At 43.0% G+C, this 25711-nt stretch overlaps 1 protein-coding gene across 1 annotated transcript in view; it reads right to left on the reverse strand.

Annotated features, from left to right (window-relative positions):
• Window positions 1-206: 206 nt before the first annotated feature.
• Window positions 207-25711, reverse strand: part of LOC306989203 (uncharacterized protein) — a 45698-nt gene continuing 20193 nt past the window's right edge. Inside the window, exons 10-24 of the mRNA XM_079594646.1 lie at window positions 13421-13516; window positions 13182-13314; window positions 12940-13064; window positions 12577-12855; window positions 11450-11545; window positions 11211-11343; window positions 10969-11093; window positions 10603-10881; window positions 10394-10486; window positions 10156-10291; window positions 9938-9964; window positions 8991-9183; window positions 4395-4663; window positions 4147-4292; window positions 207-1556 (exon numbers count right to left, since the gene is read on the reverse strand). Of these exons, the coding sequence (XP_079450772.1) occupies window positions 1191-1556; window positions 4147-4292; window positions 4395-4663; window positions 8991-9183; window positions 9938-9964; window positions 10156-10291; window positions 10394-10486; window positions 10603-10881; window positions 10969-11093; window positions 11211-11343; window positions 11450-11545; window positions 12577-12855; window positions 12940-13064; window positions 13182-13314; window positions 13421-13516 (2496 nt within the window). The 3' untranslated portion in view covers window positions 207-1190. The remainder of the gene's footprint in view (window positions 1557-4146; window positions 4293-4394; window positions 4664-8990; window positions 9184-9937; window positions 9965-10155; window positions 10292-10393; window positions 10487-10602; window positions 10882-10968; window positions 11094-11210; window positions 11344-11449; window positions 11546-12576; window positions 12856-12939; window positions 13065-13181; window positions 13315-13420; window positions 13517-25711) is intronic.

A 25711-nucleotide genomic window follows, 5' to 3' on the forward strand; every position in this document is an offset into this window, starting at 1 on the left:
GTCCTTAAAAAACGATTTCCTTAAAAGCAAATATCTTCCTTTGCTTTGAACTTTGGTTGTAACTTTGCAGATGTTGTTTATCCTCAAACAGCAACATTACACTAAAGTTAGAAAAGTGAAATCATACTCAACCACCGCTTTAAAGTTGTGTTGAGGAAGGAAATGAATGATTGTCCCACAGTAAAGAAACCCAGGAATCTTTCCTTGCATTTTCTAAAGACTTCCAATTTATTTAGCCAATTATTGTATAACGATACATTCACTTTACAAAAAAAGAAATAATGCCTGTTATAGGCAGTATACCACCATAACCACAATGAAATTATTATTTCTAAAAAGTGTATTACAAATTGTATTTAATATTTTCACCCAATGAAAGGATACAGACTAAAGAGAAAGATAATTTTGTGCCACAATGCAACAAAAGTATATCAGCCCATCCAGAAGTCAGTCAAACAGAACAACACTTAATCTACTGAAATGACATTGATATGTGACGTCATATGTGGAACAACATCAACAGAATACAAAACTGATTGTGACAAATTATATACTACATCAAAACCCAGTAAACCAAATATAATTTTGTGATTTGTAAAACAACATCCATCTGCATATAGCATGCATATTTATATTTATAGCAATAAAAGATAACAAAATATAACCCAGTATACAGAAGTTGATTAAGCCAAGGAATAATTAACATTGTGTAAGATTAATCAAGAATACAACAAAATATTGTAAGATCAAAACTCTTTAGTTTAGGGTAATTGACTGTCATTGAGCACAACCCTCACTTATGTTAGCATCGCTTTGTTTTCTATTTTTGTACATACACTACCATTCAAAAGTTTGGGGTCGATATGATTTTAACATGTTTTTGAAAAAAGTCTCTTCTGGGCATCAAGGCTGCATTTATTTGATAAAAATAGACAGTAATATTGTGAAATATTAGTACAATTTAAAATAACTGCTTTCTATTGTAATATTTTTTTTAATTTAATTTATTCTTGTGATGGGAAGCTGAATTTTCAGCAGCCATTTTTGATGAATAGAAAAGCATTGAAGACAATTGAAAAGCATTGGATGCATTCTTGCCAGAAAAAAACAACCTTAATTTAAAAGAATAATATTTTTTAAAAAAAACTTACTGGCCCCAAACTTTTGAGTTTATCTTTAGTGGTGTATCTTTAGATATAAAATAAGACAGGTATTGCCATAAGCAATAGATAAAATGGAAGCAAAGAGTGTTGTGTAAGAGATGTTGCAGAAGATGGAATTTTAGTTTCGTTAACTGTTGTTGAGGAAGGAGGACGAGAAGTAGTAAGAGGACCAGCACAGGTGTGTCTGTTGTCAGAATCGTTTCCAGCAGAGGTAAACTGCACAAAACCTGGAGGATCGCTGCACATGAAGGATGTGATCCATTCCTGATAGCGGGATACTCTGGTGTAAACACCGGGATATTCAGGTCGAGCACAGCCAATCCCAAAGCTAACGACACCGGACTGGACCCATACAGAGCTCTGCCTGCTCACCATCGGACCTCCTGAATCCCCCTGAAAATACAAATCAATGCAATCATTGTAGAAAGAGACATTCACTGGTCAAGAGTTTGGGGTCAGTGAGATTTATTTAAAGAAATTAATACTTTCATTCAGCAAGGATGCATTAAATTGATGAGTGAGCAGAATTGACTTCTTTCAAAAACATTAAAATATGGCAGAGGGCTGTTAATTTCACACACAAAAAACAACAACAACAACTTGAAAATCTTCAGACTTCACTTACATTTTGGCCTCTGAGATAAGTCTTCTTTTTGCAATATATTTTTAAATATTTATTTAGGTTTGTTTTTTTTGGGCCCATGACATCCGTTGTCAATTAATCATGCCAGACAACTGATTTAGGTTCACACAGCATGCGTTTTTTCAGTTAAGACGCTTGACACATGTCAGTGAAGCGAAAAAATTAGAGACTTGCTTTTAAAAGTTGAACTTGAACGCCACAACATGGATAAACTACAGGTAAACACGACACGTCTGGAGGCTAGGGTTGGAATAACAATATGCACATTCATACAAATATTTAAGTGTTTTGAGAGTGTAAGGAGACCGACTCGATTACATCATTCACGGTGGTTCTGGAACTTGTCCATCACTGCCTTTAGATGATGCAGTTGACAGAGAAACGCTTGATATGTGTCAGTAGTAAGTGTACACAAATACTCTATAGTCTCAGAACAAGTCATTTGCAGTTTCCATGCAATGTGACGGCCCTCAGTCGGAAAAAGGTGGCTTGCCTACTTCAGGTTGGTGAAGTAGGGCTGCACGTTTTCAAGTTTTTCATTAACCGTTAACCGAGGCCCTTAGCGGTTAATACTCGGTTAACCCGTAAATGCGTCTCTATAGCGCACGCAGTGTGTTTATCGTGCAATTTATACGCGAAAATGAGTTTTTACGTGCATATGATACGCAGTTTTCGCATGCATTTGATACGCACTTCATTGCGTGTAATACACGCACCCCACACCACTACTAAACCTACCCTAACCAACCCATCCGTATCCTATGCACGGAAAAACTAATTTTCGCGTATACATTACACAATAAACTCACTGCGTGCTATAGAGACGCATTTAGTGTGGTCGGGTTGCAGCACCATAGTGTGCGCGCCGCAACCCCGAGATACAGACACACGAGAAAGGGGTAGTTCATTTTTAACACCTTTAATAACTGGTTGGACCACATTTAAAAACGAAATTAATTTATAGAAATAAAACGCAGTGGTAAGGACAGAGCAGTTAAAGTAGGTCACTGACTTTTGCGTTCGCGGGTGTTGGCTGTTGAGATGGTACAACAATGAGGTTGTACTTGAAGTATATCTAAGCACTGCATTGCAATACTTGCATTTTGCCCCGTCATTCTCGATTTTAAAGTGCTCCCACGCTGTGCTTTTCTTTGCCCGCTTCATATTAGAAAACTGGTCATGACTTCTTGTGGACATTACAAATGTCTGAGAGCGCTCGGGTGGTCTCTGGTGGTGCAAAAATGTATTACAACTAAATTCAATGCACGCCATTGACGCCACTTAACCGAGCAAAATGTTTCACTCGGTTACGCAATTTTTAACGGTTAATCGGTTAATCGGTTAACCATGGACACCCCTATGGTGGAGAGTTCCTGCCTCAAGTGGAGGAGTTCAAGTATTTTGGGGTCTTGTTCACGAGTGAGGGAGGGATGGAACGGGAGATTGACGGATTGACAGACGGATCGGTGCAGCTTCTGCAGTAATGCGGTCGATGTACCGGTCTGTCATGGTGAAGAAAGAGCTGAGCCGCAAGGCGAAGCTCTCGATTTACCGGTCAATACGTTCCTACTCTCACCTATGGTCATGAGCTTTGGGTCTTCAGAAAAACTTCATGCGTTCATTGAGTATCTGAGGCACAAGCAGTAGGCTCCGCCCTTTCTGGAAAGGGGGCGGGGAGCAGAAGCTCATTTGCATTTAAAGATGCATGCACGAAAACAGCATCCCACTCAAAAATGCATTTACAAGATGGTAACTTCACAGAGGAATGAAATTTCACAGACAACATTCTGGGGACACATGAGACTTTTACTATCTTGTAAAAAGGGGCATAATAGGTCCCGTTTAAGTTTGGACATAGCCTATGCATTGTCTGGTCCAGCCTGAAATATAAGCTTTTTAACACTATTTGAGAAATGACAAACAACTTGTAGTGCAGTTCATGTCAGATTTAGCTGCTGATTTTAAATATTTCATTTGAATGCGAGTGTGGCAAGCAGTTTTTGGGGATTTGAATTTGGTCTGAATGTCTGAAATAGCTGCCTGGAAGCATTTCAAATATGGCCACTGAGTGAACAGACTTTCCTTAAAAGGGCTCAATGACACTCATTAAAACTTGTCACCACCTACTGGCGGTTTTAGATATTTATACAGGTAGGTATCATATTTATAGTATAATTTCATAGGTAATCATTACAGTTACTGATAGCAAAGTGGCTCAAAAAACTGGACATGAGGCAATTTCAGAAAGCCTAATTATTTATTTTTAATTTGAAGCACAAATTATTTACCTTGTAAACACAAGTTTAGTGACACTAAGTGAGCTGAACAGGGTTTGTGTACCTGACATGAGTCCTTGCCTCCCTCCAGTAGACCAGCACAGATCATGTTTTCTGTTATATTTCTAACTCCATAGAGACAGTTGCACTGTCTATTACCAATTATAGGAACCTCCACTTCCTGAAGAACATCAGGGGACGGGAGGGACACTGTAGGAAAGACATGAGAATCCTGTTATGAATGGGATTGTGAAAGGTGTTTCATGTTAAGTTTAATGTAACTTAAGAAGTGAAACAGGAATGATTTCTCACCTCCTTCACTAATGTCTCCCCATCCAGTGATCCAGCTGTGTGTGCCGTTGTTAAACACACTGTGATCGGCCGCTAGACACACGGGTCTGATGTAGCCAGTGAAGGTGACGGGAGAGCTCAGTTTGAGCAGAGCGATATCATTGTCTTTCGTAAGATAGTTGTAACTGGGATGTTTGATGATTGTCCTCACACTTCTAAACACTTCATTGGGGTTGAAGCCTCTCTGGGTCTGACGCCCCAAAACCACAGTTAAAGAAAAGATGGAATAACTGTGGAAGTTAAAGAAATAGACAGGAAAAAGTAGTCAATAAAAGTAGTTTAAATAAATGGAACAGTTTAATTGAGCCTTTTGACCAGGCATTCTCAACCCTGGTCGTCGAGGGCCACTGACCTGCAGAGTTTAGCTCTAACCCTAAATCAAACACACCTGAGCCAGCTAATTAAGCCTTTCAGGATTACTGGAAAGCTACAGGCAGGTGAGTTTGATCAAAGTTGGACCTAAACTCTGCAGGACAGTGGCCTTAGAGGACCGGGGTTGAGAAGCCTTGCTTTAGATAATATATTTATATGGCCAATAGACAATCCCTCTAGCGCCACCAACTGTCCAAAGTTTCACTCATGTTTATGCTAATAACCCGTAAAGGCTAGAAACAAAAATGTTTCCTTGTTTCCTCTGATTCCTTGGCTAAAGCCGATTTGATTGTATCTATCACGTAATTTTGAATTCTCAGAAAAACCTACTTTTTCTAACTCCTCCTTCAACGGGTTTCACGAAAATTGAACCAGATCATCTTCAGACCATGCCGACAAAAAGTTATGGAATTCAAGTTGATTTGTCAAGCCATTCTCGAATACAGCGCAAACTAATTTTACGTAGTGCTTGCGAAAACAGACTTAAGTTTGCATGTCCGCAACGCTTTATCGTATTCAGACAAAACTTGGTACATGTCATCACAAGCATGACCTGAGGCGACATGCAGCGTTTTGGTGCAGCGCCACCTACTGGTCGCTTAAAAAACATTCATATAAATGTCTATAACTCTAAAACAAAATGAGATATTTTCACCAAATTTGACACACACATGTCTGGGCTCACTCTGAGAACACATTAAAAAAAAGCGGTGGAACTGCATCACTTGTTGGCGCTATAATAGAACAAAAAAAGGACATTTTTTGAGAGAGAGAGAATACATATTTTATTCACATAAACACTCATATGCACTTGAAATAAAACAAATAACACAGATCATTCATGTGAACTGGTCCCCAAAGAAGCTATCTAAAGCTTATGCTCGGGGGCCATGACAAACAAGGAAAAATGAAAAATGTGTGGCCAACATATAACACATTTCATACATCTCATTCATACAACATTGCCATTAATTACAATATAATATCATGATATTAAATGCTACACTTTACGAATGCATTGTGGCTCTTCAGCTATCAGATTAACCAAAAGCTACATTAGCATTAAGATAGCTTAGGATGCTAATCTGGTTAACATGCTTTTGTGTGCTAATTCTTACACTGAAGCCTCTCCTCGGTAGTTTGCTAAGTCAGCATCAACTGGGTGGCGCAAGCTGCTAAACCATGTGCCATTCAGGTCGTGGGTTCGAATCCTGTGTGGCACATGCCCAGACCGCAATAGGTACTGTGGCCAGAAGTGGTGCAAAGATACTTCAGTTCGAGACATGGGGTCTATCTGAGAAGGAACTCAATAAATAAGACATGTGGCGCATATAAAATTATTCATTTTGAGTTGATTCTCACTTGAATTATGGAACATTGGCATCTTGTGGCACTTTTCTACTGCATGGCCCGGCTCAGTACGGTTCGGTGCGGCACGGTTCGGCTCGCTCTCTTTTCCACTGTGTGGTACGACTCGGCTGCGGCACGGCACGGTTCGCTTTAGCTCGGTTTGCTTTTTCACTGCAGTTAGTACCGCTTCAAAGTGGGTGGGATTATAGACTGATCGTTATAGTTTATCCGCTCCTTGGCAACCAACGAGAGGAACGTCTGCACTTCGTCCACTGACCACGATTCAGCCATTTCGTTTTGGGAAGTTTTTTTCTTTTTTTTCTTCAAGCAAGTAATTTAAAAACAGGTGCTACAGTGGTGGCTGTTACTGGCTATTTAAATCTAGCGGGTTTGATACCTTTGCAAATACAATGATGCTGGTAGTGACGATTCTGTCTGACCAATCAGTGATCTGCAGTGTTTTCACGTCACATTTTAGTATCAGTACGGTACGCTTGGAACCTCAACAGAGGTGGTACCATTTAAAGCGAGCGGTACCGTACCGTACCATGCAGTGGTAAAGCGCCACAGGTTTAGTGGCGCTTTACTGAGCCGTACTGTACCATGCAGTATACCAAAAGCGCCATTGAAAACATGTCTTCCCAGTGGTGCAACGAGATAAGTGACAGGCATCTGATCCAGAGATAGTGGGTTTAAGAATATTGTGTCATTTCGATTCCTTTATTATTCAAGTGTTGTACTAATCTTTCTTTCTCTTGGATTAGAAATACTGTAAGTATGTTTTTGTTCATTCTGTGTTCATTCTCATCTGAACTTCTGTTCATTTTGAGTTAATTTTCACCTGTACTTCTGAACCGGCAGTTTTTTCATGCATGTTCATTTTCTGCTGTTTTTGCTCTTCCTGCTCTGCACTGCTTTTGCAGCTGCTGCAGGGGCTTAGCCCTGTATCACTGCTTGCAGCTTTATTTATGATTGATTGTTATTGATATTATTTACTTACTTTTATAAGTAACATGTAAGATAAACATATTTTTAGCACTATGTGTGACGAAGCATTTTCTGCGACAGCTCCAGCTCTCCGACTCACAGTGTATACTTCAGCATCCGAATTCCTTCACTGACTTTCATTTGCCCTTTGCAGATATAGTGCACACTAAATGCCATACACTAAATAGGGATTAGTGAACGAGTGAACGGTTTCGGACACAGCTAACTGATACTGGGGGTGGTGGAGATACAGGCAAAACGGGAATCACCTCACCAAACCAGTCTATGAGGCTCTCCGCAAAAATGTCCTTCAGTTCCTCATAATAATAATTGCCGGAGTCCATGGGCATCTCATCCACAGTGGTAGTACTGTGAGCGGTGGTTTCCTTCTCACCCTCAATCTGCACAAATACTTCTTCTGCAACACACAAGGGTGCCGGCTCACGCACCCGGTCAGACTCTGTTTGTAATCCAGGCTCCGTGGCGATGACACTCTCCGTCCTTATACTTGGTACGGGCTTGTCTATCGTGGCTAGCCAGTCTCCACTGTCTGAGGTGAGCACAGACAACTCAAGGGTATCGGTCGCTGTCAGTGGTGGATGATAGTCTCTGGTTGTGGAGCGGGGCTGGTGTGGTCATCTTCCAGGCCATCTTGTCCGGAGTCTCTGGCTTGGCAGACTTGACGTGAACAGTCTCTGGGTCGGCAGTTGTGACGTGAAGAGGCTCAGACTTGGCGGGTACTGTGGGGTTGCGGCGCTCCTTGTCCACCAAACCCACAGTAAAAGTTGAGCCGCTCAGTTGCAGGGCCAAGTCAATATATAATTCTAAAGTCCAATGAGGATTGTGCAGACGCATGGTTGAACCGAGCGGCTCAGATAGCCCCCATCTAGAAAAAAATCATGAGGCATACAGAGTCCATCAAAGTCAAATTTGCCAGTTCGATAAAGTCTCTCACATACTCCTTCAATAGAACATTTTCCTTGACGGAGACGCATGATCGTCGCTGCTAGATTCATTTTGGTGAGGAGTTCTGTAACGCTGAGGTTGAAGCAGAAGCAGGATCCACGTGCAGCACACTTTATTTAAACAAACTCAAAACTTGACAAAGACAGACTAGGGAGTACTCGGGAACAGAACAACCAACATACAACATCAAGAACTCACAAAGACTGAAACTAGAGACAGGGCTTAAATACACAGGCAAACAAGCTAAACATGATAACAAGGGGGCGTGGCTAATTAAAACCACCTGGGGAGACAAATAAACAAGAAAAACTACAAAGGACTACAAAACATGGCACAGGACAGGAATGACAAAAGTCCACACAGGACAAGAGGAACACTAGACAGGAATCATAACACACGCTGAGTTTCGATTAATTTTTGGGAAGCTCACAACAAAATTCACAGATAAGAAACCGAGATAGCAGTAAGCGGCATCCTGTTTGTTTGTTTTCTTTATTTTACAAAAGCACAATGTTTGACAAAACATGAAACAAAATAATTTGACATTGTGCTGATTTGTGTCATGGGTGACATATGCAAGAGTATCTGTTTACTGCTTAGTGCTTAATACACTAAAGGAGGCTGTACTGTAGCAACCACCTCAGGGGGACTAAATGCTGCTATTTGGAATAAACTGTAATTTGCACTATTATCTATTCAAAATAAATGAAAAGAAACCAAGAATTGGCGATTTGTTGCTTTTTCCTGTTGTACTGGACTCGTATCGAACTGTGACCCCAATGCTGAGGTACATACCGAACCGTGAATTCTGTGTACGGTTACAACCCTATACTCTACTCAAAGCATCTATGAAAGCTGAAGTATTTAGTTGAATGAGTTTACCTATCAACACAGTGTGCAGCGGTCAGCACCCACTGTTTGTTGATGAGAGAACCTCCACAGAAGTGACTACCATACCGAAGAAGGCTAGCCTGCCACGGCCAGCGTCCAGCTGAAGCGTTCTGACCTCCCACTATCCTGCTGTTGCTGCTGGTAAATGTGGTTCTCCCACACACCTGAGCACTGGGAGGATTATCTGACACAAACACAAAAGACACAATGTGATTTTTCTCAAACTTCTCAAGCAGCACTGCAGTAGACAGCGTCATGCTCCTCATTTGATGAAGACCCACGTTTAAGTCCTCATTAAATTTTTACACTTTGTATCATTATTTAAGCAAAATTCTCAAAAAAAAAGCATGGTTAAAAAGTTATCTTTCCCAACCCCACATAAAATATTGATCAATATTTTTAATTCCCGAGACTGTGCTGCCATATTCAAGCAGACAAGCAAAAGGCACTTTCACACAAGATGGCTATAAACATATATATACTAAATATCTGAATAAATAATGAAAATCAACTAATTGATAAAACTTGATAAGTTGGTAAATTGGTAAAGATATTAAGTGATTGATTGAGTTAATTATCAATTAGTTAAGTATCAATTAATAATTTTGGATGGAAAAACTTCTGCACAAATCATGTAAATTCAAAAGATTCAAAACAGCGAATCTCACAAAAAGTTGATGAATTTTCAGCATTGATATATTTCACCAACAATAATAAATAAATAAAATTATTAAAGGTAAAACAATTGTTGCATTTTTTGTTGTTTTGGAAGTTGCATTCAAAATTCAGCTGCCTCAGAAATCTGAGGGGGCACAAGCCAGATTGATACATTCTGCTATAGATATGTCATTTGCACAATGATTTAACCAAAGACAGAGGTATCAATTATTTTACTATATTTAACTAGAAACCAAATTGTGAATTTAAAATTAATTTACCTTGAAGGTTCGTTCTGTCACAAAACCCTGCAAAGCAGAACAGAGGCAGATGTTATGCTTATACAGTAACTCTGTTACACACACTATTTAAAGAAACAAATAAATGCATGTTTTGAGCCAACATTATAAAATTAGACATCTTGAATTGAGGTAAATGGCACATTTCATTAAGACGTGTCTTAATATTGACATATTATGTAAATATATAACATATTTACCATTTTTTTCTGATGAATTGTCAACACGAAATACCCATCTACCCGTGACGTTGACATTGCTTGTGTATGACAAATTTGCGATGTCAGAAACAGGAATTGAAAAGAAATTAGTAGAGTAATTTGTGTCATAGCCGGACTGTTAATGAAGAAAACACAAAGAAACAAAACTCCATTAAATTAAAAAACATTTCGCATTACAAAAGATCATAAACTATTAACGCATTTTCCACTGCTTTACCTCTACAGGTGAGGTGGAGGTGATATCATCATAATGCATGAGTGTAAACGACATGTTTTTTCCAGACACCAAAACCACCTGGAAGGTTGACTCCTGGAAGAGACCAGAAGTTCCTCATTAATACAAGCTTCATTCTGGATATGCCATACATTTAGTTCAATATAAATACTATGCAATAAATGTGCATACTAATTGAAAGAAAAACGTACTGCTTCTCTCATTCCATTATACGGTACTTTATCCCATGTAGCGATAAAAACCCATGAGGCAGAGAAGTTCAAGTTAGGAAAACATTTGTTTATGTCTCTTGAAGCCCGATTCAAGAGATGCCCATCTGTTACTTGTCGGTAAGAGATGTTTCCTTTGCGTGTAATGTTAATGTCTGTCCACAGTGGAGCGATGATGTCTCTAGTCGAGTATGCAGGAAAATAATCGGGAATCCACTGGGAAAGTGGCCCATCGAAGGTCAGGTCTCCGTTATTATTCACCTATAGGATCAAAATATGTTATCTGGATTTTCAATTAACATAATCTTTATGGTACATTAATGAATGTCATTAATGAATGCTTCTTACAAATATTTTGCCATATACATGACCGAAGTACACAAATTGCCGCCGCAAGGGGATCGGTGGAGAACTTCCATCATCCGACTGTGGGTTTTTCACATCCTCTACATCTCCATATGGGTAGAATATTCCTAATATTCCCAATAGTACCATAATGAGTGTTTGAAGATGTATAATTCCTACATTTTTCTTTCATGTTATATTTCATGGCTATTTATCATATTTTTTCTATTAAACAGTGACGTTACCCTCCTTAGGCCCGCTATCAACACGGAATACCCAGCGTCCCGTCACATTGACATTGCTGGAGTTGGACAGCTTATCTTCATCAGCCACAGGGATTGAAAAATAATTTGTTGAGTCTATTGTGTCATAGCCAGCCTGAGTAAACAAAAATCAATCATCATCAAAAAGACTTTGCCATATAAGATCTTTACAAGTTTTCTAGTATTATCTTAGTGCCAGAGTTCAGAGAATTCTTTCTAACCTGAAACCGTTGATCCGTAGAGGAGATATTCCCGTAGTTCATCATGACAAAAGACAGAGAGCCACCAGAGACCAAAACAACTTGAAAAGATGAACTCTGTTACAGAAACAGAAAATTATCCTAAAATCTCATAGACAGAGTAATTCTTTATGCTTGATTTATTCTGCAGTGCCTTTACTAAAAGCAATTCTTCTTCCCATTTATGTGCTTTAATTATCATTCTGTAAACAGAGCCTTTAGACAGATTATATAAAAAAATTGTATATAAAAATAGAAATTGCATGTTTTTTGTTCAGCATTTATGGCTCTATACAGTAGAAGGATTTAGTGAGAATATGAAGCTCACATTGGAGGAGGGAAAAAAAACTGAGCAAAAAATATGCAGTTTGGAGCAGTTGCTGATTTTATATTATATGGCCAAAAAAGTATGATGAACAGCATACAGACTACTTACGGTACATAAAATGCATATAAATATTAGTTTCCACTCTATATCTGTGACTATGTTCGGCTGGATTGCCCTCAAGTGCCACGAGAGGGCGCTCCACCTCTGCACTACCTTCCCTTGGACTGTTCACGCACACACCCTGGACTGATTTCTCACACACCTGTTGCCACTGATCACCCTCTCACCTGCATCTAGTTCCACTCACAGCTCCACACACATTTATACCCCACTCACACTATTACCCCTTGCAAAGTCTTGTTTTACTGTTGTGGACATCACCAAGCTTTTCCGAGTCTAGTCCTATCCGAGTATCTGACCCATCGCCTGTTTCCTGGATTCCGTTTCGTCTGCCGCCTGCCTCTGTCTTCTCGCCTGGTTATCGGACTCTGAGTATTGCCTTGTCTCCTATGCTGTGTTTGCTGTTTGTGACCCCTGCCTGTCTGACTACCCTGTAATAAACTCACGATGCACTTGGATCCCTCTGTGTCTGGTGTTTCATGACAATATCTCCTAATTATGTCTTAGTAAGATGAGATTTAAATACTTATGTTTTATGATCAAATCTCTGTAGTTTTTTGGGGGGCAAAACATATAATGCAATGCAGTAGCCTACAATGATGATTGAGAGACAAATAAACATTCAAGTTTTGAAAGTGCATACTAATTGAAAGAAACTTACTGCCTCTCCGTTTCTAAGGTACGGTACTTTATCCCATGTAGCGATAAAAACCCACGAGGCAGAGAAGTTCAAGTTGGGAAAACATTTGTTTATGTCTCTTGAAGCCCGATTCAAGAGATGCCCATCTGTTACTTGTCGGTAAGAGATGTTTCCTTTGCGTGTAATGTTAATGTCTGTCCACAGTGGAGCGATGATGTCTCTAGTCGAGTATGCAGGAAAATAATCGGGAATCCACTGGGAAAGTGGCTCATCGAAGGTCAGGTCTCCGTTATTATTCACCTATAGGATCAAAATATGTTATCTGGATTTTCAATTAACATCATCTTTATGGTACATTAATGAATGTTAATGAATGCTTCTTACAAAAATGTTGCCATATACATGACCGAAGTACACAAATTGCCGCCGCAAGGGGATCGGAGGAGAACTTCCATCATCCGACTGTGGGTTTTTCACATCCTCTACATCTCCATATGGGTAGAATATTCCTAATATTCCCAATAGTACCATAATGAGTGTTTGAAGATGTATAATTCCTACATTTTTCTTTCATGTTATATTTCATGGCTATTTATCATATTTTTTCTATTAAACAGTGACGTTACCCTCCTTAGGCCCGCTATCAACACGGAATACCCAGCGTCCCGTCACATTGACATTGCTGGAGTTGGACAGCTTATCTTCATCAGCCACAGGGATTGAAAAATAATTTGTTGAGTCTATTGTGTCATAGCCAGCCTGAGTAAACAAAAATCAATCATCATCAAAAAGACTTTGCCATATAAGATCTTTACAAGTTTTCTAGTATTATCTTAGTGCCAGAGTTCAGAGAATTCTTTCTAACCTGAAACCGTTGATCCGTAGAGGAGATATTCCCGTAGTTCATCATGACAAAAGACAGAGAGCCACCAGACACCAAAACAACTTGAAAAGATGAACTCTGTTACAGAAACAGAAAATTATCCTAAAATCTCATAGACAGAGTAATTCTATATGCTTGATTTATTCTGCAGTGCCTTTACTAAAAGCAATTAATCTTCCCATTTATGTGCTTTATCATAAACAGATCCTTTAGACAGATTATTAAAAAAAATATATATATAAAAATTGCATGTTTTTTGTTCAGCATCATATTTGATACATCAGGCATTTATGGCTCTATAAAGTAGAAGGATTTAGTGAGAATATGAAGCTCACATTGGAGGAGGGAAAAAAACTGAGCAAAAATATGCAGTTTTTATATTATATGGCCAAAAATTATGATGAAATTTTTTATAGCTTGTAATGTAAATCAATGAGATATTCATAACAGTGTAACAGATTTACTTACATAAAATGCATATAAATATCAGTTGTCACCCTATATCTGCCAATTATGTCTTATTAAGATTATATTTTAAATGCTTAATTTTATGATAAAATCTCTTTAGTTTTTATAGGGGCAAAACATGAAATACAATACAATGATGATTGAGAGATGAATAAGCATTTATGTTTTAAAAGTGCATGCTAATTCAAAGAAAAACTGGTAACACTTAAGTTTAAGTTTCACACTATAAAATAGTTGCTTATTAGCATGCATATTACCAGAGCCGGACAGTAACGGAGTACATTTACTTGAGTACAGTACTTAAGTAAAATTTTGAGGGATCTCTACTTTACTCGAGTATCATTTTTGGGGAGTACTCATGACTTTACTCAAGTACATTTGAGAGGCAAATATTGTACTCTTTACTCCACTACATTTCTATCCATAACCGTGAGTACTGAGTAACTGTTACTACTTCTTCTTCAAAAAAAAAAATCTCGGAAACCCTCAATTTGTTGTTTCCTTCTCAAACGTGACTGGATTGTGCAGGCGCCACTGATTGGGACAGCCTATCAGCAATCACCTTTCAGAGGTGTGTCAGAACATTGCTATATTGCCTTCTTTGCTGGTTTAGGTTTATTGATTTGATTGATGAAAAAACAGAGAAACTCACATGTACACACAATTGTTAGTTCAAATGTGGGTGCAAAAAATCCATTAAAACTCTAGTAGAGGTATGTCAGAGCGTTGCTATTGTGCTATTGCCTTGTGGGCAAGTGCAAAATGTTAAATAAAGTAACATGGTAAAAATATGAAAATTACTTGATTTTACTTTCAATTCCTTTTACATTCTCCAAGGTATTAACATTAACATTTTTCATAACTCCATGTAGGACGTTTCTGTACATAAATGTAAGCACTGTGGCAGTAGTAATGCAATATTTAGAAAATGTACTCTTGTACTCTTGATACTCAAGTACTTTTAAAAACAAGTACTTCAGTACTTTTACTTGAGTAGACATCTGACTGTAGTACTTGTACTTGAGTAAAATTTAGCAAGGGGTATCTGTACTTTTACTCAAGTAATGAAGCTGTGTAGCTACTCTGTCCGCCTCTGCATATTACTAGGATATTGACTGTATATTAGTTATTGTCATGTCTAAAGTTAATCATTCTTCGCCACTAGATGGCGCTGTTTGCCATAGGTTTACTTCAACTACCCTTGGAAAAACTTTATTTGTTATGCTTCATAGCTAGCCTACAATCACGCAAACTCGCAAAGCATCGCGTGCTCTTTTTATCTGATTTTATCTGAAAATTATTATAATAGCTCATAGACAGAGAGTAATTGTGTTTTTATGTTTGATTAATTCTGCAGTGCCTTAAAGGACAAGTTCGGTATTTTACACTTAAAGCCCTGTTTACAGATCGTATCTGATGAAATAGAACGTACTCGGTTACTAACGTAACCTCGGTTCTCTCTAGGAGAGGGAACGAGTACTGCGTCGAAGAACGCTACGGGAAAGATATTTCTTTGTCGAGATTGAAGCCAAAAATTAATCCTTAATTTTGTAATATTGTAAAACGCTTTTCTGAAGCATACAACCTAGGCGGAGCAATACAGCTCACCCATTGGCTGCTCTGCCAGAAAAGCACAGCCTATGCGAGGCCAGGACGCTGACCAATGAGGACGCTTCACGCCCTTCTGCGTCACCTCCCGCCCAAACAGGCGTGGCCTAGGCCTATAAATACGAGCATAGCTGTCTAACACGCCGATTTTCGTCAATGAAGCGACGCAGCGTGGACACGCACGGCATGAGACGCAGTACTCGTTCCCTCTCCTAGAGAGAACCGAGGTTACGTTAGTAACCGAGTACGTTCTCTTACGTAGAGTTCTCTCGTACTGCGTCGAAGAACGCTACGGGAACCCTATGCAAACCGCCGTGCGTGTTCTTGGATCGACACAGACACCTAAGGGCGCGCGCGCCCTGGTATACAAGCGCCTACCCCAAGAAGTATAGGGAGAGCGGCTAAAATAGCATCATCCCTTATAGTAGTGCCTCTTAAGGCATAATAGCATATATATGTAAATATAGATATATATGAAGGGTAATAGCATGCTCATGGGACACATTGTCAGTGAGTGATGCTTAAACATTGAAGTGACCTGGGCCGCAGCGCGGGGCAGGAGCACTTGTACATATTACCATTGAAGTGACCTGGGCCGCAGCGCGGGGCAGGAACACTTATACATAGTCTTCTAGACCGAGAGCAGTTTAGCCTGCAACGCAGGAACCTCTAGGTTATAGAACCTAATAAATGTAGACGGGGAGGCCCAGCCTGCCGCCATACAGATATCATGTAACGAGATTCCGCTATACCAAGCCCATGAAGAGGCCATGCCTCTCGTGGAATGTGCTCTGATGCCCAAAGGGCATTCCAAGCCTCTAGATGCGTAGGCTAGCGCAATGGCGTCCACTACCCATCGAGATAGACTCTGTTTCGTTGCGGCTCGTCCCTTGGAGTGCCCGCTGAACGAAACAAAGAGCTGCTCCGTCTGTCGAAAAACAGCGGAGCGGGACACGTAAGCTCTTAATGCCCTGACCGGGCAAAGGGAGCTATTTCCGTCCTCTGAGGCCGGCATGGCCGACAGGGAGATGACCTGAGCCCTGAACGGTGTGTTGAGGGACTTAGGCACGTACCCATGCTTCGGTTTCAATACGACTATAGAGTCGTTTGGCCCGAACTCCATACAAGAAGCTCTCACTGAGAGCGCTTGCAAGTCTCCCACACGCTTCACTGAAGCGAGAGCCAAAAGAAACACGGTCTTGAGAGACAGGTGTTTCATGTCAACTGAGTGAATAGGCTCGAAAGGGGCCCCTTTCATAGCGTTCAACACTGTAGAAAGGTCCCAAACGGGGACTGAAGGAGGCCTTGGAGGGTTTAACCTCCTGGCGCCTCTCAGGAAGCGGACCACCAGGTCGTTCCTGCCTAGTGAACGGCCAAGCGTTGGATTAACGAACGCTGATATGGCAGCCACATAGACTTTGAGCGTGGATGGGGTTCTTCCCTTATCCAATAGCTCTTGCAAGAAGGAGAGAATCTCCGGTTCTCCACACTGAAGTGGTGACAGACCTTGATCTGAACACCATCCAGAGAACACCGACCATTTGGAAGCGTAGAGCCGTCTAGTAGACGGAGCCCTAGCTTGTTCGATCGTGTCTAACACTCCTCTTGGGAGGTTAGCGGGTACCCGATTATGGCCCATATGTGTAGGGACCAAAGCTCGGGGTGAGGATGCAGAATCGCGCCCTTGGCCTGTGAGAGGAGGTCTCTCCTCACTGGAATCGGCCACGGGGCAGTACTTTTCAGTCGCATCAAAGCTGGGAACCAGGTCTGATTCGTCCAGAATGGAGCAACTAGCAGTACTGAGCATCCGCTCTCCTTGATACGCTCCAGCACTTGAGGCAGGAGTGAGACAGGAGGAAAAGCATAGAGCGGGCGGCGGGGCCAGACTCTGGCCAGCGCGTTCGCGCTCTTCGAAAAGAATTCTGGGCAATGAGCGTTTTCCTGGTTTGCAAACAGGTCTATTTCCGCTCTGCCGAACGTTTTCCACAGCAGACGCACTGTCTGTGTGTGTAGGGACCACTCTCCCGTAGGAACGTTGTTCCGTGAGAGTCTGTCCGGGCCTACGTTCAAGTGGCCTGGCACGTGCATTGCTCTTAACGAGCGCAGGTTGTGCTGGGCCCACACCAGTATGCGTTCCGCTAACCTGAATAGGTTCCGGGATCTCACGCCACCCTGGCGGTTTATGTAGGCTACTACCGACATGTTGTCCGAGCGGACCAGGACGTGGTGTCCTTTTATCCGGGGACAGAAGCGCCTCAGCGCAAAGTCCACTGCCATCATTTCCAGGCAGTTTATGTGCGGTAGTTCGGCTCGCTCTGACCACTGGCCAAAGAGCGGACTGCCGTCGAGCAGTGCTCCCCAGCCTGAGGTGGACGCGTCCGTGGACACCACCTTCAGGCTCGAGGAAGTCCCCAGGCTTACACCTGACCGGTACCAGTCTGACGCTCTCCATGGTGTCAGGGCTGAAATGCATTCCTGAGTGACCTTGAGGCGATAACGACCGTGTAACCATGCTCGGCGCGGTACGCGCGCTCTCAACCAGAACTGTAGTGGGCGCATGCGCAGCAGGCCCAACTGCAGCACTGTAGAGGCTGAGGCCATGAGGCCCAGCATTTTCTGAAATCTCCTGAGTGGCACTATGTGGCCGCTGAGGAAGGATTTCGCCATTTGCAGGGTATTTTGCCTGCGCTGTGATGACAGCTGTGCTGTCATAGACAGTGAGTTCAGATCCAGTCCTAAAAAGGAGATCCTTTGACTGGGAAACAGTGAACTTTTCTCCCAATTGACTCTCAGACCTAAGCACTCGAGGTGATCGAGAATTAGGGTCTTGTGGCGGATGCGTTCTGAAGGTGATTGAGCTAGAATCAGCCAATCGTCCAAATAATTCAGAATTCGAATGCCGCGGAGTCTCAGAGGTGCCAGCGCCGCGTCCATGCACACTGTAAATGTACGAGGTGCTAGAGACAGGCCGAATGGCAGGACTGTGTACTGATATGCCTGGCCCCCGAAGGCGAATCTCAAAAATCGCCTGTGACGTGACGCAATTTGTATGAAAATACGCGTCTTTCAGATCTATTGCCATAAACCAGTCTCCTCGGCGAATCTGCGCGAGGAAAGCTCTGGTCGTGAGCATTCTGAACTTTCGCTTTGTCAGCGCTTTGTTCAGATGCCTGAGATCTAAAATGGGTCTGAGACCCCCGTCTTTTTCGGTTCCAGAAAATATCTGCTGTACAGACCCCCTTCGCTCTGAGCTTGAGATAAAGGCTCTATGGCCCCTTTGCTCAATAGCTTCGCTATTTCGGCTCGAAGTAGATGTGCTACTTCTGTTTTCACCGTAGTTTCGACTTTCTCCGTGAAACGGGGAGGGCGTCGATGAAACTGTAGCGAATAGCCTCTTTTTATAGTCTCTAGCACCCATTCTGAGACCCCGGGAAGTCATTCCCATGCATCTGCACGTGTGACTAGGGGTTGAATGTAATCTGGGCCCTGGTCGCGAAATGGCGGCGACACGAGAGCAACCGTGTGCTGTGACATGGACGCCGTGGCGTGTGAGGCGGGGGGCATGTTTAACACAGTATGCATCCCGCGCGCGCTCAGCTCTCTGTGTCGAGAGAGAGCGCGCGGGACGAGTCCCGTAGGGCTCGTGATGTTTGTGAATAAACGTGGGCGCTTGGTGGCGGGCACATTTATAACACCGGGAACACTGTTTTTGTGTACTGACTGACCGTTCGTTAGTTTCGTTTTTACAGAAAACCGCGGAACGTGCAGTGTGTAGTGGTTGTGGGCACTTGGCAGTGGGTCACGCTCACTACATGTAAAACACAATCGGCATGAGCCGATTTTATGTGTGCAGACCCTGCGTTGTTCAGGGCTGTGCTTGCACGGGTTGAAAAACCGGGCTCTGGTCGCGAAATGGCGGCGACACGAGACCAGTCGTGTGCTGTAACATGGGCGCCATTGCAGCGTGATGCGGGGGCGCGCTTAATCGAGCGGGCAGCCCGCGCGCGCTCTCAGCTCTCTCAGGTGAAAGAGAGAGCGCGCGGTGCGAGCCCCGTACGGCTCGGCATGTTTGAGAATAAATGTGGGTGCGTGAACGCGGGTACATTTATAGCACTGGGAAGTACTGTCTATTAGAACTGACTGACCGTGCATTGGTTTCGTTTCATAGAAACCGTGTGACATGTAGTTTGTAGTGATTGTGGGCGCCTGAAAACGGGCACGCTCACTACATATAATGCACAATCGAAATGAGTCGATTTAAGTGTGCAAACCCTGTATGTGTAGGGCTGTGCTTGTGTGTACGAATGGGCACTAGGTCGTGGGCATTACGGATACACACATTACATCATCGGCTGTGGCCGGGACACCGTGTAGCACAGAGAGTACTGTCTATCAGAACCGACTGACCGTGCATTCGTTTCGTTTTTACAGAAACCACGGGACATGCAGTGTGTAGTGATTGTGGGCACTGAAAAGCGGGCACGTTCACTAACTTACATGTGAAGCACAACCGACACGGGTCGATTTTATGTGTGCAAGCCCTGTATTGTGTAGGGCTGTGCTTGTGTGTACGAATGGGCACTAGGTCGTGGGCATTACGGATACACACATTACACCATCGGCCGTGGCCGGGACACCAGTAAATACATTTTCAGATTTACCTGGGGCGTCGTGAAAACGGCGTCTGTGTGCAGGCAAACGGGCATTGATGCCGATTTGGTGACTGCAAAATACACTGGCACGGTCGCGAATGTTGGGACTGTGCGAGCGAGACATTTTAGTGAAATCCGGCCGCGGCGGGATTTTAACACTGTAGCTTTCCTTGAAGCAGAAATGCGCATCCTGGCTGAAAACGGGGCTTTCCGGGACTCCGCGATTTCCTCGTGAATTCAGGAAGAAAAAGGCGCGGGTCGTGAGGACGGTAACGTACGTTCCTCTGCAGAAAAGCAGCCATCCAGCCGGTAAGCGCATCGATGCTGGTCTTTCTCCGTCGACGCTCACGAGCGGCGGGGGAGGGGAGATCCTCGGAGCTCGCCCATCCCTCGCTACCCGAAGCGAGGAGAGAACAGCAGTCGTCCTTCACAGACACGGCTTCATCTTCCTCATCCATGACGGAAGCGGCGGCACACAGCGGCCCTTGTCCGTCGGTCAGAGAGTCGAGCGAAGCGGGCGGAGAAGCTAGCGGCAGCAGCGGCGAGCATCTCGTGGTGAAGGGAGGTTCCGGGCTCCGCTGAGCACGGCGCTTTTCACGGCGCGGCACTACAGCGGGCGGAAAAGGGTGCAGCTTCAGTAAATGAACGCCAGGCGAGTCCGCAGAGTCACCGTAGGCATCAAATCACAGTGATGGCAGCCGCCATCGACGAGAGCTGAAGCTGCGTGATACTCACAGGCAGGAAACACAAGCACGTGGTCCCCGTCGCTGAGCGGGGCTCTACACGAGCCACAGGAGGTGCGAGACATCTTGAAAAAGACGCTCGGCTCTTTTAGTGTGGAAAAACTGTGTGACGCGACGGCGAACACACACACAAAACACACACACATAATGTAAAGGATATTCCACGCCGGAGAAGCGCAGCAGGGAACGGCGGCTGAAGGCGGCGATGACCAGCGGCTTCAGGTAAGAGGCGCGTCCTGCTGAGGTGCTTGTTCCAAACGGCTGTGGCGGCTCGAATCCAATCCAACGATGCGTGCAGCTTCGTGAATTTAAGAAAATCGGCGTGTTAGACAGCTATGCTCGTATTTATAGGCCTAGGCCACGCCTGTTTGGGCGGGAGGTGACGCAGAAGGGCGCGAAGCGTCCTCATTGGTCAGCGTCCTGGCCTCGCATAGGCTGTGCTTTTCTGGCAGAGCAGCCAATGGGTGAGCTGTATTGCTCCGCCTAGGTTGTATGCTTCAGAAAAGCTTTTTACAATATTACAAAATTAAGGATTAATTTTTGGCTTCAATCTCGACAAAGAAATATCTTTCCCGTAGCGTTCTTCGACGCAGTACGAGAGAACTCTACGTAAGAGAACTGTTAAGATTAAAGTTTGGACACATGCTCCTGTCCCGAGAATTTTAGGTTTATTTTGCTAAAATTCTCGGGACAGGAGCATGTGTCCAAATTTTAATCTTAACCGTTCTATTTCATCAGATACGATCTGTAAACAAGGCTTTAAGTGTAAAATACCGAACTTGTCCTTTAACAGTGCCTTAATATTTATCTTCCCAATTTGTGCTTTAATCTTCATAAAAAGCTTTCCGTTCTTTTACACAAATTTTCGAAGCAACAATTCAGTGAAATTTGTAGGCGAAATGGTTGACTGTCTATTGTCAGTACTGTAGCGATTCACTGCTCACACACAAGTAATATTCAAACCAATAAGCTTTCTGTTGCATGACCAACTTGAAAATGAGTGAATTCTCATTTCTATTCCTAATCCTATTGGAATGACTGAATTTCGCCCATGAAATTTTGCATTTGGAGTTTAATAAACCAATGAAACGAAATACATAGAAGCAGGAATCATGAAACAAAGCACAAGGAACTAGTGATGGGAAGGTTGATACCGGGGCTCCAATGCTCCGACGCAGTTTTCAAAGCACTTTTGTACACTATTCACACACTGTATTGATGCTTGTATCGAAATGACAATACCACGTGATGGTTGACATTTGAAGCTTCGGGACAGCTGATTAAAAAAAAAAACCCACCTGATGCATAAAAGGGGAATGATTAATCCTGTCACTTCGAAGGCTGTCAGTAGGAGATCAAGTTGAGACAACTGTAACCTCAACACCAGACAGAAACTGAATGCACGGCACACCTCTATTGCATTTAATCATGTTTTATAGCTGGCGTCTTCAAGCCTTAATTTCTTATAATTTAGATTATTTTGGTTTACAGTTTATGAAAACCCCAAATTCAAAATTAGAATATTGTGAAAAGGTTTTCATAAGCTGTAAGCCATAATCATAAAAATTATAACAAATAAAGGCTTGAAATATCTCACTTAGCATGTAATGAGTCTATATAATATATTAGTTTCACCTTATAAGTTGAATTAGTGAAATAAATTAACTTTTGCACGACATTCAAATTTTTCGCGTTTCACCTGTATAAATGTATAAACTCAAGAAACCAGAGTTCCCTTTCGTAGTCACTACGAGTTACGTCGTGACGACGAATGGGGTTTCGTTTAGAAAGCCTATCATATTCGAGAATTTAAAAATGAGCCAATGGCAAAGAAATGCCATGGGTCTGCGGAATATGCATAGCGTAACTCCACCTTATGCCTAGTTCACACTACAGGATTTTAAGCCCGATTTAAGCCCGATTTGCAAATCGTTGAGCTCGCCGACAGGTCGGGTTGTTATCGCGTGCAAATCGCGGGGGATTAGCGGCCGATGAACGCTCGCCAATCTGTTAGTATGAAAGAGCCAACAACGCATCAAAGACGCTCGCAGACGCCTCGCGGACGCGTCGCCGAGCCCAGAAAAATATCTAGCATGCTAGATATCTGGAGCTGTCGCACGACTCAACCACATGTGATGCCATGAGCTACAGCCAATCAGAGCAAGGCATGGGTTGAGGTCACTGGGAAAATACCGTTTATATACTGTATATGGGATTTTTTTTTTCTTTTTTTAGAGCAAATCATCGCGCAAACAGTTTGCAGCACTAATTTCTTTCTGACGTCCATATTCAAACAAAGACTCGCGTGTTGTGCACTTGTGTTCTTCTTCGCTGGGTAGTGGCGCGCGTGCTGTATTGCGTCATTTCCGGTTCGTTTTATCGCGTGATTTCTTCGTGATAAAACGTGGTTTTGTAGACAAGATAGAATCGTTGGCTGACAGAGTTGTTGTCACCTCGTGTAGTGAGTTACCTCCTGTTGCGGATCAATCACGTTGTGTCGTGTGAACAGCTCAACAACTTGAACACTCCTGATTTCACAAAGAGCAAGTCATGTAGTGTGAACTGCACAGTTCAGCCCAACGTTTTAAAATCCTGTAGTGTGCACTTGCCTTTACCTCGTGGGTATATAAGGAAGTACGCTGGCAAGTGGCAACATGCAGATATGTTTTCGCTTCAGAGCCAAATTTATTCTTCACTCCACAAGCCATCTCTGAGTTTTCCTACACTCACTATTCGAGACGAGCAACTCTTTATATGTTGGTGTGATGGCGATTTCGAGCGAGCTCACATTGCCTGCTGATCTGTGCAGTGATCTGCCTGTATATGTGTTTCTCCCTGGTCGCTTCAGCATCCGAGGAGTTTTCCACTCACAAAAGAGCTTTGCATGTCTTTTTAAAGATAACTCATCCGTGCACTTCTGGTTGCGGTCGGACTGTGTCAGATTCTGATGGGCACAATCGCTACTTTGCGTGTTTGGGCGTTGATCACGCTAAAGCAGCGACGTAAACGGTAGGAACCAGACCGAATAAGAACGAAAATTTCTGTGCCTGATTTTTTTTTACCGCCCCCTATAAAACATCTCGCTTGCGGCACGAGTTTTCCAATACATATAAATAAAACATCTCCAGTTAACCAGCAGAGCATTCATTTCGTTTGTTTGTTAAATAAGAGATGATCTAGCGCTGAAATGTGTTTTTTAAATCAAGTGATCAAAGTGCTCGTTGCCGCTGCAATAAGTGGCGCGGATACAGTGTTTTCACCTCGTGCACACCGCACTGTCTTCACTCGGACGCGCGCTTCAATCCGTTGCGGAGACTCTCTATTTGTTCCGGTGAAATCACAAAATATACTGCACACAAACGTGTCCCTGCTTGATATACAACCACTGATGAGCACAATCGGTTTTGATGAGGAAAAAAACTGTACGGAATGCGGATTAGAAGTTTAGAACACAGAACCTCTGACACGCTTGACGAAAGTTCAAGTTCAGCAGACTGCCAGTGTCTCTATAGCACGCAGTGTTTATCGTGCAATTTATACGCGAAAATTAGTTTTTACGTGCATATGATATGCAGTTTTCGCGTGCATTTGATACACACTTCATTGCGTGTAATACACACGCATCCCACACCACTAATGCCACCCAAACGTATAATACACACGCACCCCACACCACTACTAAACCTACCCTAACCAACCCATGCGTATCCTATGCACATAAAAACAAAATTTCGCGTATAAATTACACAATAAACACACTGCGTGCTATAGAGACGCATTTAGTGTGATCGGGTTGCAACATCACAGATGATGATAACAGCAGCCGTTCCTCTTCGGGTAAGTCTAGTAGGCCTATTTTAATGCCAACTGCAAATCTTGCATATCAAGTAGGCTAGCAAACACCGTTGCCATTCAACAGCGAGTGTGACAACGTGTGCAAAATGTTTTAACAAAGTTCCAAAACTTCTTTATAGGCCTACGAGGCTATACTGTGTGTGTTAAATATTTCTGCTCAGTGTCAGATATTTCTCTGCCTAAAGTAAAAGTCATAATATGCGAAGACAAAATGTTGATCTTAACTTAAGTGTTTTACATCAGTGGCCTATTAAACGGCGCAATTTTTCATTTAATCAGAAATCAGAAAATATTTAAGTTAATATTGTGTCCAGTTTGGCCCTGTAAATAAAAGGGTATTATTTTTTTGACAAAGTGTGTGTGGTTTTGTTTTCTTAAGTACCGGTTCAAGAACCGTTTAAGCACCGGAACGTTTAAAAAATACAGAGTAGGTACTGGTATCGGATAAAACCCAACCAATACTCAACCCTAGTCCTCAGAGCGCTTCCTCTTGTGGTGACCCTAAGCACCCATCCAAAGCTTGTAGGTTTTCGTCTACCCTGGTGGCGAAATCCTATAGAGCTGCGGGACAGGCAGCCGCCTCATTGCATGCCATGGCCATTCTGCAGGTCTACCAGGCCCAGATGCTCAGGGACATGCACGAGGGCAGGACAGACCCAGGGCTCTTTGATGAGCTGCGTGCCTCCACTGACCTCTCTCTCCGGGCGACGAAAGTTGGTCTGGGTCTGGTGATGTCCACTAACGTGTTCCAGGAGCGTCACCTTTGGCTGAACCTGGCTGATATGCGGGACGCCGAGCGGACCCGGTTCCTTGACACCCCCATATCCTCACCCGGGCCGCGTCGTGGAGGAAGCCGCAGGTAGGCGCCCCAGCCCTGTGCCCCGCTAAACGCCAGGCTAAGCGGCGCTCCTGGGACGGGCTGCTCAGAGATGGTGTCCAGTTCTTTC

This window comes from Phoxinus phoxinus (genome assembly GCF_949152265.1).
Source record: "Phoxinus phoxinus genome assembly, chromosome: 21".
NCBI lineage: Eukaryota > Metazoa > Chordata > Actinopteri > Cypriniformes > Leuciscidae > Phoxinus > Phoxinus phoxinus.